Source organism: Monodelphis domestica, chromosome 7, assembly GCF_027887165.1.
Source record: "Monodelphis domestica isolate mMonDom1 chromosome 7, mMonDom1.pri, whole genome shotgun sequence".
NCBI lineage: Eukaryota > Metazoa > Chordata > Mammalia > Didelphimorphia > Didelphidae > Monodelphis > Monodelphis domestica.
Genome location: NC_077233.1, coordinates 25,348,712 through 25,367,463, shown reverse-complemented (window position 1 = coordinate 25,367,463; position 18,752 = coordinate 25,348,712). Strand labels below are relative to the sequence as shown.

Genomic DNA, 18,752 nt, shown 5'->3' with positions numbered 1-18,752 from the left:
ATGACATTCTATCTCCCATTGCTGCCTCTTTGCATAGACTCATCCCCATCGCTGGAATGCACGTGATCTGTTTCCTGGAATCCCAATTTTCCTTTGAATCCCTTCATGGCCTGATCTCCAGCCTCCTCAGTCTTCTTATACTTTAGCCCATCCACTATGAACTCTTTGGTCTAATTCCTCAGACAAGACCCTCCACCTCCCTGGCTGTCCTCTGTGTCTGGAGTGCTCTCCCTCCTCATCCCTGACTCCTGGATTCATTCGAATCACACCTAAAGTCCTAGCCCATGTAGAATGTCTTTCCCAGCACCTTGTAAGTCTAGTGCCTTCCTTCTGTTAAGTATTTCCAATTTATTCTAGCTAAAGTTTGTTTGAACACGGTTATTTGCATGTTGACTCCTCCATTAGACTGTAAGCAACTTGAGAGCAGGGATTATCTTTCACCTCCTTTTGATTCCCCAGTGCTTAGAGCATTCCCTGGAAAATAGCAAGTACTTAATCAATGTTTATGGACTGATTGATTCAAGTGCTGCTTTCTCTAGCTCCTTAGTGTTTGTTTCATCCTCTGAAATCACTGAATATTTAGCTGGTTTCTGTTTTGTAATGGCAACTATGGACGTGTTGACTAAGCAACCCCTCCCCCCCCCCATGTAAGGGATGGCTTTTGTTCTCGTCTTTGTATCTCTAGGGACCAGCATGGCAAATTCTTAACAAATCCTTCATGAATTGGATGTCACAGACTGGATGTCAGATTGCTCTCATAGGCCATGTCTTCTATGGATAGAACTTATTCTAAGCACTAACACAGAGTTGGAAACCGAAATGTTGACTTTGTGTTCCTGCCAAACTCACGATGTTCTTAGTCTGAAAGTCATTGTTTGATGATTCTCTATGACAATAGTTTCTTAACTGAAGTCATGTTTCTTCTACCATCTCCCTGGATCATTTTGGACTTAGTGTGGTGGGAAAAGAACTTGACTTGTAGTTGGTGGTCTTGGGTTTAAATACTAATTTGAAGAGTTGTGAAATCTTGAGCAAGTCGCTTCTTCAATTTACCTCAGTTTCCTCATTTGTCACACAAAAGTGCTTTATTAGAGGACCTTCAGTTCCCTTCTAGCTCTAAGGTTATATAATATCATTTGATAACTACTTTTCCAAACAAATCTTGCAATGAGAAGCAGGGAAAAGGTAAAAACATGACTATAACTGTGATGCGTGTATGTTTTAATATTCCATGTATTCTTTTCAGCACCCCAGCAGGCCTGAGAACTTTTTTCTAAGCAATCAGTTGGGTAGGTTCAAAAGAAGTGTGATTTGAACACTGTGTTGTTCACAGCCAATTTCTCAGCCTTCAAATATTTCTTTCAATTTCTGCCAGCCTCGGACCTCAGCATTCACATTCTAAATTTGCTTCTGGGTGAGAATTTAGTCTTGATTCTCATTCGAGTTGTTACTAATACCTGCTGGGTTCTTATTAAGGACTCCATAATTGGATATATTAAAGTCTCCAGATTCTGACCCTCTGGAACTAGAAGGTCCACAGATTAATCTTCCCTATGGGCTGATACATCAACTTTTGGATTGACCTAGTTTTGGAAACAGAATTTCTGCAAGTTTTTGGAGACGGTAGCAGTAGTTGATTCAATCATGAGCAAAGAGCTCAGGGTCATGCATACAATGAAACATACTTACCACAGAAGTATTCAAACTCGACATCACGGGGCTGTGGACAGCCGCACACTTGTTGGACTGTTGTTTACAAGCTGACACCAGTAACAAGACTTCCTTTGGATCTGTTGCTACCTTGACGTCAGAAAGTCCTTTTGCCCAAGCGGATGAACCAACCAGCCACAGAAATGAGAAGACGACTGTGACGATGAAATCCTAGAAAATCAAAGGAGGAGAAAAAATGATGGAAAAAGAAAAGTGGATATGCAGAAATTCAGTTTATTTCAACAAACATCTCAGTATAGCATCTGGCCTACATAGTAAACTCTTAATGAATGGTGGTAGACTTAGAGCAAATACTAGGAGCAAAGAATACTGAATAGTTTCCTTAAGAAGAATGTAAATATATTGAGTTCTTGTTTCCTCCACATAACTGGGATTGCCAAATGGAATTCCAAACACGGACCTGTCTAGGTGGGAGCCTTGATTTTGGTAAATCTTTTCAAATTTCATGAGCTATTTCTAAACTGTTATATGTTATAGTCTGGCAGATGTGTTCTGATGCTAAGCTGTGTCAGAATTTTAATGGTTTTTCAAATTTCTAAAAAATATTTGAAGGAGTGAAAGACATGGCTTAGAGATGAAGGGAAATTAAACTAATGGAAAGGATGATGGGAATTAAAAGAAAAACATCCTAACATCCTACTGAACCATATGGGTCTGCTGCAATAAGCCTTGTCAAAGGAGGGTGTCCATTTGTTCCAAGAGAGCCAGAGGGAATACTGACTTCTATTATTACCTGTGAACTTTTGGCAAATGAAGAGAGACTAGCTAGGAAGAATCTGAGATGGCCAAGGTTTGAATTTTCTTTCCAGTGCTGAGTGGGACCATGGAATGAAATTATGTTGTATTTAATGTTATGCCATGTTCCTCCAAATTCTCTTCCTAGATTAATCTCAAATCAACTGTTCCTTCATTTAGCAATATTAAGTTGTCAGACCAATAAACCCTTACTTTCTGTTTTAATATCAATTCTAAGACAGAAGAGTGGCAGGGGCTAGACAATTGGGTAAGTGACTTGCCCAGGGTCACACAGTGTCTGAGGCCAGTCTCCAACCTAGTCCATCCCTACTCCAGGCTCAGCATTTTATTAACAAGTGCTATTAAGTGCTTACTGTGATTCAGGCACTGTGTTGAGTACTAGGAATACAAATTACAAGAGAAAAAAGAGAAAATGAAACATCTGGCCAAGATTAGATATTTCTTCATTCTTCTCTAAGCCAGGACTTAGAAGGTTCAAATACCCTTAAAAAAACTCATATGCATTAATGATCAAAAGATTTTTTTGGGGTGAACAAATATGTATTTCCAAAGACTCCATGGCCATAAAACATAATTAATCACTGAAATGAAACAATATTCTGAGTCAGTTCACATGAACTGGATAGACAGAAATGACTCAGAAGCATTTCATTCTAAGTTAGAGGCTTCAATCCAGGAGATCTAGTTCTCTTCTCCACCTTTTCATTCCCTTCCATTCAATTCACATTTTAAAGCACATACTATATCCTAGGCATTACTCTAGAACTAGAGATTCATTCAAAAAGGGGAAACAGTCCTTGATCTTCAGAAGCTCACATGGTACTAGAGAGAAATAACATGTACACAGAAAAGTCAATCAATATACATTTGTAAAGAGCCTACTAACTGTACTGGGGACACAAAGACAAAAAATATTTGATTTCTGTACTTGAGGAACTTATATTTTATTATATGTGCATATCCAATGTAGATATATTAGTAAAGTAAATAGAATGCCAAACTTTTGACACTTGAAGATCTGTATTTAAATCCTACCTCAGAGAAGCTGTGTGACTCTGGGTAAGTTACGTGAAAACTTTTTTGGGACCCCATTTGGGATTTTCTCAGCAAAGATACTGGAGTGGTTTGCCATTTCCTTCTTTAGCTCATTTTACAGATGAGGAAACTGAGCAAACAAGGTGAAGTGATTTGTCTAGATTAACATAGCTAGTAAGTGAGGCTGGATTGGAATTCAAGAAGATGTCTTCCTGATTCCAGGCTTAGGACTTTATCCCTCTGTGCAATCTAGCTGCCCTGACTGACACAAAATAATCACTTAATGAATGCTTTCTTTTTCCCACCATCCCTCCCTCCTTTCTCTCCTTCTCTCTTTTCTCTCTTCCTTCCTCCCTTCCCTTCCCTTCCCTTCCCTTCCCTTCCCTTCCCTTCCCTTCCCTTCCCTTCCCTTCCCTTCCCTTCCCTTCCCTTCCCTTCCCTTCCCTTCCCTTCCCTTCCCTTCCCTTCCCTTCCCTTCCCTTCCCTTCCCTTCCCTTCCCTTCCCTTCCCTTCCCTTCCCTTCCCTTCCCTTCCCTTCCCTTCCCTCCCTTCCCTTCCCTTCCTTTCCCTTCCCTTCCCTTCCCTTCCCTTCCTTTAAAGATAGTCTTCCATCTACTACACAATACTCATTTCATCCCATTTTACAGAGGAAAAAATTGAGGCTTGAATAAACAATCAAAACTCATAGCCAATGTAGAACTTTGGGTTTGGGTACTTTGATTATAATTTTGGGAAAAATACTGTGTTTTTTTGGGGATGGATTATACACTGGCTAATAAGCCAAGGGACTGTTGGTACCAGCTGCTCTCATTTCCATATTGCTTGTTTGGAAAATCCCATCATGAAACTGCCCATCCTTCTATAACATCTCAACTCTTATCCAACCAAAACATTGGGGACCTCCTCACTATCCTCTCATGTAAATCAGCACATCTCCTCTGGAAGCCAAGTTCTCTTTGAACTCAGCTGGAGATCTGCGCAGGGAAGAGATGCACAGAGGTAGGAAGAGAGATGGAAATCAGGCTGAGCATTTTCCTCCCCAATACCATCTGTAGCTGGGTTCAACTTTCCAAATACATTCACTATTTTCCTTTTGGAGGTGAACAGGATATAAGCAGCCAATTTTCTGACCCCATCCAGATGCTAGGATTACATGCTTCACAATGTTATTAATTTGGGGGATAGCTCACAGATTTGTTTTATTTTATCACTGTAAGAAATATTACTGCTGGCATCATCAATTAATCTGGCTGTTGCCAAGGGGGGAAAAAGGCAGATGACACCAAGATTCCTTTATTTACAAGGGAACTGGGTAATAATCCATCTTCTCGTTTCATGCTTGAGTGGGGCCTTGTTGTTTAGAGAACTGCTCTAGGATTTCATTTCTTTTTTCCTCCAGTTAAATTTGATTCTGATTGACGCATTGTACTTTTCATTTGCTGCTGACTTTACTGAACATTTTATCCATTGATTTTTGGTTGTGCAACCACAATTCTGAGGTCTCAGGCATTTTCTTCTTTCTTTTCCATAAACGGTGAAGTATCCCCAAAGCCCTTCTGTACCTTCTACACTGCTCAGTTAATGCTGATGCAAGTGATTTTTATGATTGTTGTGCAAAATGGGCATATTGTTGGCCCTTTGACAACTCCGCTATGGATGAATGTCTCCACTAGACAAGTTATTCATTTATCCATGCAACACAAACTCTGCTGCATACTATTTTGAGGGAGAGGAGGATGTGGGAAGCCTTACATTTCAGTGGCATGGGAATCTCCCTCTATCCAAGGAGATCAGTACTTTGTAACTTGGAGTCTGGCACCAAAGACCCACACTGGCGGGTTTGAGCTCAGGTTTTCCTAGCTCCAATGCCAACTATCTCCACTATGTTATGTTGCTGTTTGCTCCATGTTATATAACCATAATAAAATGTAGGATTTATACAGCTCCTTAAGGTTTGAAATGTCCTACTCATTTGAATCTCACAAAAAGTCTGTGAAGTAGATCCTATTATTATCTATATTTTATAGATGAGAAAACTTAGGTTAAATGACTAGCCCAGGGTCACACAATTTTTGAATTTAGGGGTTCTTGACTTCATATCCAACACCTTATCTACGGCATCACTTAGCTGTCTCATATAGTATAATGGGAAGCTTACTAGACTGGAGGTCACAAAAGCTAGGTTCTAGGTCTGCTTCTCCTTTTTGTAGTGGCAAGATGCTTATGTTTTTGGAAGTCCAATACAAGCCAATAAGTATTGCTTAAGACCCCACCACATGTCAGGCACTGTGCTGTGCACTGGAAAAAGACATAATGGAAAAGGACTATTGCCTCAAGAAGTTTACATGGGTTGGAGGTGAGGGTGCAGAATGGGAGAGGCAACACAAAATCTGGAAAGGAAGAGAGGACTTGGTCCTGGATTTAGAGTTACAAGACCCAAATTCAGCTTCTAGTTCTGTTACTCCCGGAGTGATTTTGGGCTTCTGTTTCCACACATCTAAAACAAAAAAGTAGGCCCAGAGATGGGTGGTCTTGGGTTCAAATTTGGCTTCAGACACTTCCCAGCTGTATGACCCTGAGCAAGTCACTTGACCCCCATTGCCTAGCCCTTCCTTACCACTCTTCTGCCTTGGAACCAATACCCAGTTTTGATTCTAAGATGGAAGGTAAGGGTTTTATTAAAACAAAACAAAGCAAAACAAAAAACATTGGACTAAATGACTACTAAGGTTCCTTTTAGCTAAATTCACAATTGATTATATAACCACCAAGGGCACCAAGAAAAGTGTTGTTGTTTTTTTTTTCTTATAGAAGATACTACAGAAACTCAGTTTTAAACTGATGGGACTGGTCAACATTGGGGATTGAAACTTTCTTTGTGTCATAGATTCATTCATCTATCTGTATAGGTGAAGCCATAGTCCCCTTCTCAGAGGGTTTTTAAGTGAATAAATAAAATAAAATACATGGTATAAGAAAGGAAATCAATTACTTTGAGTTATAGTTACCAAAATATTAAAAAAAAAGTTCATCAAACCTAGGTTAAGAACTCCGGAGTCACAAAATGATATTTAAGTTCCCTTCTAGTTCCACTGTTCTCTGATCTATTCTACAATCAATAAATAGACACAACAAACATGGAAGTATTAAAATGAAAAAGAACCCCATGGAGTAAAGAATGAATGTAAGCAGATTGAATGAATTATGTCACCCAAGATAATTTGTGTATGAATGCACACATGAAATGTACACTATGCAAAACATTACTGAGGACTGATATGCCTGAAAAGAAGAAAGTGGTCTAGTAATAGAGTAAAAGTCAGACATAGCTGATGAACTGATGGGGTGATAGATCAACACACCCAAGATATGAAAAGATAAAAAGGTAGGGCATTACATAGCTCTGTTATGGAGGAATTACATGACAACAGAGACAAAAATGGCCTAGGTTGAAATTAAAATTTACAGTTTTTATTGTCTGATTGTCTACAATTATTATTTTACCAAATATACCAAATTTTTGTTTTTTCAGTTATTTTGGTCATGTCTTACCAAAGATACTGAAGTCATTTGTCATTTTCTTCTCCAGCTCATTTGACAGATGAAGAAACTACAGCAAACAGATTTTAAAGACTTGCTCAGGGTCACACAGCTGGTAAGTGTCTGAGGTCTGATTTGAACTCAGGAAGATGAGTCCTGATTCCAAGCCGTGTTTTATCCATTGCAACATCTAGCTGTCCCAATATACTGAATTAAAAACTGACATTAAATCAGTTCAGTCTCCCCATTTGTCTTCATTATCTTTTCCAATATAAACAGCAATAGCATTCCAATCTGAAATGATCACTCATAGTCTGGGTTGCATGCAGAAAAATCCCACTGGGCTTTAGGATCATTGAAGTATGCATGTGAAAAGTGAATCAATATAATTAAATGGATTGTCTTTTTCAAAAGAAAACTGGTGAGGGAGTTGGGAAGGTTGTATCAATACAGATTCAAAGCTTTCACCTGCATCTAGAATTAATCTTCAAGCTTGTTACTGAATAGTGTTTACTTCTAATTCACACTGAGTACTTACAGAACCATGTAATTGAAGATATAAGGAGTTCCATAGTTACTAGGTGAAACTTCAGATCTATTTCAGTCAAGGATTCTATCTTGGACACAATGGATATATTATGGAAGGGTATGCCTGTGCCTCACCTCTTAGAAAAAGGATAATTTTTGGAAGCAGTCTAGAAGAGGGCTGTCAGTATTGTGAAGGACTCAGATTCATGCCCTATGATGATGTGATGGTGAACCTTTTAGAACCTCTTAGAGACCATGAACTGTGCCCTGCCTCAGACTATGTGACATACCCACCCCCTCTTGTGTGCAGTGCCCCTCTAGACTGAGTGTCCCTCCCCACTCCATCTTACCCCATACAGGAGAGGGAGAAATGGAGGGTAGTGGCCTGAGTGCTCTGCTCAGGGGAAATAGTAAGCACAGCAGGGTGGGGAGGCATGGTGGAGAGGGGGAAGGTAGCAGCTCCACCAGAGCCCCTCTGCATTTCTAGTAACTAACTCTGCTGGAGATGGCACATGTACTCACAGAGAGGTCTCTGTGTGCCATATTTGGCACACAACCATAGGTTCACCATCACAGCCCTATGAGGATCAGTTGAAGGAACTAGGGATATTGGGCTTGAAAAGAAAAGATTCAGAGAAGATATAATAACCATGTTCAAGTACTTGAAATGCTGTCATATAGAGCAAAGATTGGACTTGTACTTTATGTTAGAGAGTAAACCTAGAAACAATGGATAGAAAGAAACTAGGTCTGACAAAAGAAAAACTACTAAGAATGAGAGTTATCTAAAAGTGAAACGGGATATAGTAGTTTCCTCCATACTGGAAGTCTTCAAGCAAAGGCTAGATGACCAATTACTTAGGTTATAGAAGATGAGATGATTTTTCAGGTATGATTTGAATTAGATAATTTCTTAGTAGTTTCCAATTGCAAAACTGAATTTTTTCCTTAACATGATTGATTAACAAAAGACCAAAAGTAAACCTTTTTACTTACTTAATAAGCATGTATGAATTTGTTCTTGATTGAATTTATCAAAATCTTTTGGGAAAGTATTCCTATTTCCAACCAACACTTTAAAATAGCACAGCTGAAAATGATCTCAGAGATCATTTAATCTGCTCCTCTAATTCTATAGGGAAGAAATCTGAGCCCTAAGCAGTTCAGCAGTCTATCTAATATTGCCTTCCCAAGTGGTCTACAGCCCAGGCCTTCTCATGATCATCATTCAATTCAATTTATTTTGACTCAATTCACTTAAATCCATTGCATCTTATTGAGTTCCTACTATGTTAAGTCACTATGTTAAGAATACAACTGTCTATTTTTCCTGTCCCCTCTCTGAATCCCCAGTTAAAAAAACTTTGAATGTTTTATAACTTTACTGGAATTTGTTTAAAAGGGAAGTCAGTTATGCAGATAATTATTTTTCATAGCAATTTCAAGCTCAATTTCTTTCAAAGTTGATTGAATTTAAGAGATGAAAATAATGGCTGTGGTTTTAGAGCTGGCTGGCAAATATATAAACTGTTTGCCCCTTAACATTTATGCAAAACCTTCAGTTTAGAGGAAGATAGTCTATAGTGATTTTTTCCCTTGCAAGTGAGCAAACTGCATTAACATCAAGAAGGTCAAGAAAAGAGCTGCTATTTTTCAAGTTTTTCTAATGCTGGTGAGAACTGAAGACTCATTACAGTACCATATATCAACTCATCTGTCAGTCCCTGGCAGATGGGTAAAGGGTAGCACTTCTGACCTACTAGAGATTAAATTCTTCGGCTCTGTGGTTGCCCTAGCTCCAGCTGAGTTTGCCTTCACTATGATCCTGCTGTGACTTTCCAGTCCAAAGGAAGAAGCAGAAAGGCTAAAAATACTACATTTGGCTTTCAAACCAGAAGCTGAGCTTTAGGAGAGGAACAACTGGAAGTTGATTGCTGAAGTCATATTTACCCCACTGCTTCTACTTCTTCCTGTTAATTATAGGTTAGAGCAACTATAACCATTTGGGGACCACGAGGTGTGCATGAGTTCTAGAGATAGGGAAAAAGCTCTTTTAGCAAAGATTGTCTCTTGTGTCTCCCTCAGCCATGGTGCTGTTGTATAGCAGGTGTGGGAGGTGGTATGTGAAGTCATGTGTGTGTGTGTATGACAGTATATGAGTGTGAGAGTATGTGTGAATATATTTGTGACTGTGTAGTGCTTTTGGGGGAAGGGAGAAGGAAAGAGCTTACTTCCTAAAATCCAAAAGTATTAGGGAAGAAAAGTCATCCCCGATGTTCAGAGTTTCTATTTAACCTGTATTCCAACTTCTAAGGGATCTCTTCTTTCTTTGATCTTCTGTGATCCTTTACCATATACTGTGACTTGGTGCTAAATTATATTGCATCTTATATTATTCCATTACTTTCTCCTTACTGTGTGGGCAAGATGTCCTATTAGGATAGCACAGAAAGATCACCCAGATTGTAATGGGTGATTGCTGTTGACTAGCTTGTTGTCTCAATGAGGCAGCATTCAATGATTTTTGTAAAAATGCTTTTTTGGAACCATGATTTCATTGGCATGCAGTAGGTACTTAATAAATGCTTATTTAGAATAGGGAATCCATAGGAAATTCACACAAGTTCTACCAACTCAAATCTGTCAAATACCAAATCCTACTTATAGTTAGAGAACTGCCAGGAGTCTCTGAGAGGTGAAGAGCTTATGCTAAGCCAAAGTCAGTTTGCATCACAGGTTGGGGCTGGAACTCAGCTCTCCTTGGCTCCGGAGTCCAATTCTCTTAGTCAAGAGATGCCTCTAAAAGCATGACTAACTAGAGCAGGGCTTCTTCACATCTGTGTGCCATAGATCCTTACTTTGGCTGTCTGGTGAAGACCAAAGATCCCTTCTCAAAATGATGGTGCCAAATGCTTAAAATGCAAAATAGAGACAATAAAAGAATCCAATCAGTGAAACAGTTATCCAAAAAAGTATATTCATATGCATATAATAATTTTTTCTTTTATTATCTTCTATACTTAATTTTATGCATTTATATATACATATATATATCTATGCATACACATACATACACATTCACATTCCAGGACTTGGAATGAAGGGATGAAAACCTCTGGAATGTAAAGCAGAAAAGCTGGCATCCTGCTTCTCTTTTCTAATGACCAGATCAGCCTGCTGTGGCAGAGAGAGACAGGGACTTGGGGCTTAGGGCTGCTGGGGTTAGGAGTTTTTGTCTGTTCTGGGACTTTGTGTCGGTCACTTTAACTCCAAGCTTCGATTTCCCCCTCTGTTAAATGTGGGTAACAACATTCGCCAGGACCTCCCAGGAATCTTGTGAGGATCAGGTGAGAGTTACTGTACGGGTTGTCAAGTGTTCTGTCATAGAGAGTTGTTTTGATGTCAGTTTCCAGAACCCATGATTAGGGAGCAGGAGTAAGCTCTTATTGTCAGCATTGTAGGCAAGCTGGGATTACATCAGTGGTGGGGAGTTATGCTAAGAATTGTGAGATGACTCATATGTGAGGTGGTACATAGAGAGCAGCTCTGGAACACAGGGAAACCTGCCCTACCTCTGACACACATTGTCCTTGTTGTTGTTGGTCCTTTGTTTATAAAGAGGACCAATGATGTCACTGGGTGATGCCTTGACTTGCATGTGAATTGGATTTAAGTGAGGTAGAGTTGCACAAAGTTATCAACCTCATGTTCCCTTTCAGTTATCAAAGCCCAGTGACAGACCTGGATTCCTCCAAACCTGTTCTGTCTTTGGGATGTATGTAGTTGGCTCCAGATTGCTGGTGCCTGCAGATCCAAGATGGCGAGCTTCCTTGGAGGGGATGACATCTTAACCACCCACTTTGATGGGCTCTGGGTCAGCCCTTCCTTCTGGAATACCTCACTGCCGGGATTAGGAATTTCTATACTTTTTTTTCTGGCAATAAACTCAAACTATGGATAAAACAAGGCCAAACAAAACCAACCAACCAACCAACCAAACACAAACCAGTGACAGATGAAAGTTAGGATGATTACAATGACCCAGCATGGAGTGGATGACCATGGCATCTTTCCCAGCACCTGTTTCAAAGCACCATCATGACTATTGGAAGGAATTGCTTTCATGCCTGTTCTACCAGGGAAAGTCTTCACATACTTGGGGTGGGCATACACCCCTCAACAATGGATGTGTGGCCTGTTGGTTACTCTCAACCTGGTTTGGCTTTGTGCCACTATGCAAATCTCAGTGTCTCCTACAACTCTCTAGGACTGCAAGCATATTTTAGGGATTTTGTTATGTATGGGTTTGCTCTTACAACAATGACCAATTTGGAACTGTATTTTGCATGACAAAAATAAAAATAAATTAAAAAAAGACTGCCATAAAATTGGGAAAATAGAATCTGATAAGTTAAATTGGGCAGCTAAGCAATACACTGAGTTGTGAGTGCTAGTCTTGAAACCAGGATGGCCTGAGTTCAAATCCTGTTTCAGATTTGACCACCACTTACCACTAAAGAGTAGTACTATTATTCTACTACTGATAGGCAACATGAGTATGGAGTATGCCTCTGGCTCTTACTATAAATAATGATAATTTTTATTTTATAGATTTATTTATAGAGCTAACATTTATAGAGCATCTATTATATTCCAGGTATGGTGCTAAGAACTCTATAATTATTATTTCCTTTGATCAGTCCTCATAACAACCCCAGGACATAGGAAAAATTATTATCCCCAGTTTACATATGAGGAAACTGAGACAAATGTTAAATTATTTACAAAGACATATAGAAAGTAAGCATCTGAGATTGGACTTGAATTCGTGTCTCTCTGACTTGAGGCCTGGCATTCAACCCACTGTAGAACCTTGTCATATCTTGCTCTGTGGTCCTGGAAAAGTCATATAATCTTTCTCAGCCAGTTTTGCCATATCTGAAATGAAAGTTTTGGATTAAATGACCTCCAACGTTCCTGCCAGACCTAAATTTATGATCCTGTGATCCATTTCTCAGTTTCCTTCAAGGTTTAATTTGGGTATCATCTACAAAGCACTTTCCCTGACCCTCCTAGTTAGCAGAGAGTTCTATCCATTCACAAACAATATTGTAATGTACCTTCCTTTTGTGTCCCCCCTTTCCTCTTTGATAGGGAGTTTCTGGGTGTCATCTTATGGCAGCCTCCGCAGGATGAAGCACTTGGGTGCTGAGGTTAAGAAGAGGGCTTTTATAGAGTGTGATGTCAGGTATGCATAGATTTTTCATGAGTTGAGGACAGCATGCATTTAATGAAGAGAAAACAGGGGCACTGTTGCCTCTCAGCATTTTTTCCTCTAGCAGCTTGAACAGGCTAAGGGATTTAGGCTGGTAATAGCTTGTAGCTCTTTCTTGTGTGAAAGGATGCAATCCCAAGCTCCTCTAGTTACTGATGGAAGGAGAAACGAGGCAGAGACATGACAGCAGAGAGGCTGAATCAAGAGCAAATCCCAGTTTCAGACAGGGACTTTACCAGAAGATGAGACCCAAGCCAACAGTCTATTTACATGTCCCAAACCCTTAGGCTAATTATATGAATAGTTTCACCCATAAAGGGGCAGAATTACAGGGAGAGGGACTAGCTCTGAGAATCTTGGAGAGCCTGCTGTTATCCTAATGCATTTTCCAGTATTTCTAGTTGCTTTGATCCCTACCCCAGTACTCTACCCACTAAGTGTCACCAGTTCTCAGGAGGACTTTTAGAGAGGAACTATGACTGCTTAGGGCCATTTAGAGACAGCTAATGTTTCCCTCTCTATCTATGTCTAATTTCATGTATCCGTCAGTGACATCTATGAAAATACACCAACACTGAGCATCCTTCACTGAATCTTGAAATGGAAAGCCTTAGAACCTAGTAGCAAGGCACTGGGGGAAATCACAGGAGGCACACATATTTGACTGAGAAGTGAAAGAACTGGCCTCTCAATCTTCTTACGTAGTTGTGCAGACAAAATGGTTGATTGAGAGATATTTTCACTGAACTCTTTGATGACTGGTGACTTGACTAAATCAACTTTGGCATAATGTTGACAGGTTGAGGTTTACATCAAAAGAGTTATATGGTGTCATGGAAACAAGAAAATTGACTTGTTGAGGAAACCATCTCCTTTTCAATAAATATTGTTAGTGATAAATATACAGATTTTATTTAGCCTTTTCCCCATTTATTATGTTCCTGTAGCCTCTTCTTGGTCTTCCACAGAATACAACCAAGTCAGGATTTGTATTGGTATGAGCTAGCTGAGAATTGACACTAAAGTGTTTTTTCAGTCATAATCAATCTTATTTACTTGAGAGAATCCAATTACTCAAGTTTTGGTGGGGAAAAAAATCATCCTTCCCTTTGTCAAATAATCTGGTTATGTGGGCTGTATCTCCTTACTTTACCAAGGAAGGCACATTTCCCATGACATAGAATTTTCTTGAAGCATGAATTCTTTTTTTTTTAAAACATTACTTTCCATCTTAGAATCAATACTGTGTCTTGGTTCTAAGGCAGAAGAGTGGTAAGGGCTAGGCAATGGGGGTTAAGTGACTTGTTCAGGGTCACATAGCTGGGAAGTGTCTGAGGCCAGATTTGAACCCAGGACCTCCCATCTCTGGGCCTGACTCTCAATCCACTGAACTACCCAGCTTCTCTCCATGAATCCTTTTCTGAAGAAGTGTCTCAGTTGGGTGAACTCTGTTCATGGAAAAGGTAATGAGCACAATGCTTGCTTTTCCTTAAATTCCTTAACAACTTCATTCCCCCATGTTAAGTAACTATGTGATTCTTCTGCTATAGCCATTAGAAGATTCTAAGTGCAACTGGGTCAAGGAGTAGCTATTCATAAACCATAATAAAGAAATTTCTTGAATAAGAATTTGTAATTCATTTTAATGTCTTCAAAATATAACATTCACTGCCCTCCCCATCAATCACTTTGAGTTCAATATAATAAGGATGACTCAACACTCCTGTTTCTTGTAATAAGTAATAGCTACTGCTTTTGAAGCCAACTGATAAAACCAACTGACTAATAAAAGACTGAATTTATTAGTGTATTGTCTCTGTATTCTAAGCGAAAGAGAAAATTGAGACAATGGCTCGAGAATGCTGCCCGCCCCCTTAGAATCTGTAGCCTACTTCAAGGTTTAGATCTAATATTATCCTCTTTATGAATGTTCCCTGCTTTTCCCTCCTTGGCTTGCATTTATTTACCTGCAAACAGGCCATGTCTTCCAGGAAAATGTAAGCTTAAGCTCTTTCCCATCTCTCCATACGTCTTACATGTTATCTTTCCTTCATGCAATCTACAGACCAGCCATACTGGCTTATTTGTTTCTCGCCATTTATTATGGATGCTTCTCTGCTCATCTCTAACTATCCTCCATGCCCAAATGTTCTCCTTCCTCACATCTGCCTCTCAGAATCACTTATTTCTGAAAGACAATTCAAATTATACTTTCATCAGGGAGTACCTTCCTGCTATCTTTCCTGTTATCCTCACCCTTCTGCAATAATACCACTTTGCCTCGGCACAGTGCTTTGAGAACCAGACCTGGAGTCAGGAAGACCCGAGTTCAGATCTAGCCTCAGACACTTACTAATTATGTGATCCTGAGCAAGTTGCTTAATCTGTTTGCCTCATTGTCCTCAGCTTTAAAATGAGAATAATAGTATTCTCTCTCACAGTGTTTTTATGAAGGTAAAATGAGATAATAATTAGAAATATAATAAATTATAAAATAAAATAAATATAAAAATAAATAAATAATTACAAAGAGATAAAAATTATAAATAATAAAACTCAGCACAGTGCCTGGAATATAGACAGTGCTATGTAAATGTTAGTAATTTTTAATTATTACTATTATTATTATTATTCCTTATACTTCCACAGTGCCTTTCTCTCTAAGGCTAATTTCCATAAACACAGCCTGAACCTGATTATTTGAAATTACAATTGTATGTAAAATATAAACATTGGCTCCAGGCCAGTAGAAATATAGAGAGCAAGTATGAATAATGTGGCCATTTCACAGGATTAATTATTTGCAGTAACTGGCACTTGGATGTATTTTTTTAAATAAATTTTAAGTTAAAAAATTTTAAATCCACATCAATTTATCTATCTAATCTGAATTAGTTCATCAGATCTTTGACAGGAGGCCAGTGGTGTGTTTCATCTTGGGTCTTCTCTTTGATATACATTTTTTGTATATTGCATCTGCCTCTTTATGAATAATATATTGTTTCCTCCATAAGATGTGTGTTCAGATTCAGCTTCCCAGACTTAGTTATGTGATCCCAGACAAGTCATTTAACTTTTGTTTGTCTCTTTTTTCCTTAACTGTAAAATGAGGATAATAATAGTAGCTCTCTCACAGGGTTGTTGCAACAGTTAAATAAAATGATATAAAAGCACTTAGCACAATGCCTGGCACACAGGGGGCACTATTTAAATTTCTTCCTTTTCCTCCCTTTTATATATCTCTTCTTGGAGGTTTTTTTTTTTTGGTCTTTCATTCTAGAAGAGATCCAAAATGATATCACTATGTTGGGATCAATGTACAGTATGTCCAATTATGCTGATCAGACCAATAAGGGCTTAGAAGACTGCCACAGGTTGGGCAGAAATAGACCACATGAACATTTTTGGGATGAAGATGTCTCCAAATTTGCTCATCTCATCTTTCTTTCGAACTACTGCAATTCTGCTTTGCTCATAGAGCCAGGACCTTCTCTGATGCAGGTATGCCAAGCTGGATGGTCCTGTGCTCCTATGGTCTTCCCATGTCTCAAAACTGATACCAAAGTTCTTCAGAGAGACATCTAACACAGTGTCTATAACACAGTAGAAATTCAACAAGTGCTTGCTAATTGATTTAATGAACATTTCCCCTTAGTAGAATCATACCCCTTGAAAGCAGGGACTGACTCACTTTTGCCTTGGAGAGAAAAATTGTTAAACTGGTTTGGTTTTATTAATATAGATAGTATAGGTAGAAAAAGATGAAGTTTATAGGTTTGGTTAATATAGAAGCCATTTTGGTGGGTATTTCAACAGTCTTTTAATCATTGGTTTATATATATATATATATATTTACACACACACACATATATAATGTAGGGATGCAAACTATATTTATAGATAAAGTGTAACTAAGGCCAGGCAATGTGGGTATTATATCAGGATGTTGAATTTAGAGTTCACTTATATTCCTTCTACAGCAAAAAGATGGCAATGTTTAGCACCTTGTCATCAAGAATAATATATTAAGCAGATAGTGAACCTGGGGTGAGCTCCTCACTTTCAACTTCAAACTGATACTCTAGGTCTTTGGGTTAGCCCAATGGGATAGTGCTCTTTTCATACTTCATCACCTGCTCCTTTTCACTTGATTTCCCTGGGTGGAAAAATTCAAGTTAGACTTTGTATAGACATGGCTATAATATCCTATTTAAACATAGTCCTCATAGTCTTGTTCTTTGTGACCACCCTATAATATAATCAGAGTAGCTGTCATGATTATCCCTATTTTATAGATGGGAAATAGAAATTCATAGAGGTTATGGGACTTTCATAAGGTTACACAGCAAGTAAGTGCCCAAGGTGCTACCTTAAACTAATCATGTTACTGGATGGAGACCTTCAATTCATTTTAATCTAGTGAAATTCAGCCAACTTAATAAATTCAGACTCTATATCTCTTTGGAGTATGGTATAGCAGAAAAAGGGATGGCTATGGAACCAGGAAGCTGTCCCCAACACATTTTGGCTGTGTGACAATAGATAAGTTACTTGCTGTTTTGTTAGACTGGGGCTGAGGCAGAGAAGGAGACAGAGAGAAGAGGGGAAAAAGAGGAGAGAGAGAGAGAGACAGAGACAGAGAGAGAGAGAGAGAGAGAGAGAGAGAGAGAGAGAGAGAGAGAGAGAGAGAGAGAAAGAGAGAGAGAGAGAAAGAGAGAGAGAGAGAAAGAGAGAGAGAGAAAGAGAGAGAGAGAGAGAGAGAGAGAGAGAGAGAGAGAGAGAGAGAGAGAGAGAGAGAGAGAGAGAGAAGAGAGACACAGACACAGACACAGACAGAAAGAAATATACATAGACAGAGGGAAAGAAAGAGAGAGACAGGGAACTGGGTCAAGAAGCCAGTACCAAGTACATAAATAGGTTAGATTTGGCATGGAGAAGAAGGGGGGGGTGTCACCTGTTCTCTAGAAACTTGGAATGAAGAAGACAAATGGAAATGTAAAAAGATTTTGAGCTGTGAATGTAAAACGACAGACCTTATGATTCAAGGTCTCAATATACTTAGTAAATGGGGAGTTGAGGTCATCTCTTAAGAGACAATCGGTTAAACTGATTCTCATTAACTATTTTATAAATTTTGTAGTTATCATAAATGGAATTTTTCTTTCTATATTTTCATCTATATTTTCTATCTTTTCATCTTTTCATAGTATTACTCAGAAATGCTGAGGATTTGGGCCTGCTTATTTGATATCTTGCAATTTTGCTAGTCTATAATTTTCCTTTTCTGTTTTGATTCTCCCTGGTTTAGTTATCAAGGCCATATCTTTCATAGAGAAATTTTAAAGATATTCTCTATAAATATAATTCTATAAATATAAAAACAGAACACTGTTTACAGAAATAAATACCAACCTATATAACTGAAGGACTATTAATTGCTTATGGGTGGACTTAGACAAAAATATAATAAAAAGAATGATACTATTTTAACATACAATTTTAAAATATCATTTACTTATTCAGTGCTATGCTAATCACACTACTAATAGATTATAGAACTAGAAAAAATAGTAAACAAATTCTTCTGAGGCCACAAAAGGTCAAGAATCTCAGGGTAAATAAGGAAATAAGTAAGAACATAGGGGGCTTACCAGTAGCAGATATCAAAGGATACTATAAAGAAGTATTTCTTGAAACAATAGAGAGATCTGTCAATGGACCAGATTAGTTACACAGTACAAAGACACAAATGAAACTAGAAACCTGGTGTTTGATAAACACAAGAGCCCCAGCCACTGTGATAAGGGCACACTATTTGATAAAACTTTTGGAGAAAATTAAAAGCAATATGGAGGAAATAAAGCTTAGAGTAACACTATATACCTCC

The 18,752-nt window shown here is 38.6% G+C and overlaps 1 protein-coding gene across 2 annotated transcripts in view; it reads right to left on the bottom strand.

Annotated features, from left to right (window-relative positions):
• The window catches only part of SYNPR (synaptoporin), a 395,446-nt gene that overhangs the window by 11,605 nt on the left and 365,089 nt on the right, over positions 1–18,752 (bottom strand). For both annotated transcript variants that reach the window (XM_007500015.3, XM_056804367.1), the window contains one exon: positions 1,690–1,881. In XM_007500015.3, coding sequence (XP_007500077.1) covers positions 1,690–1,881 — 192 coding nt within the window. The remainder of the gene's footprint in view (positions 1–1,689; positions 1,882–18,752) is intronic.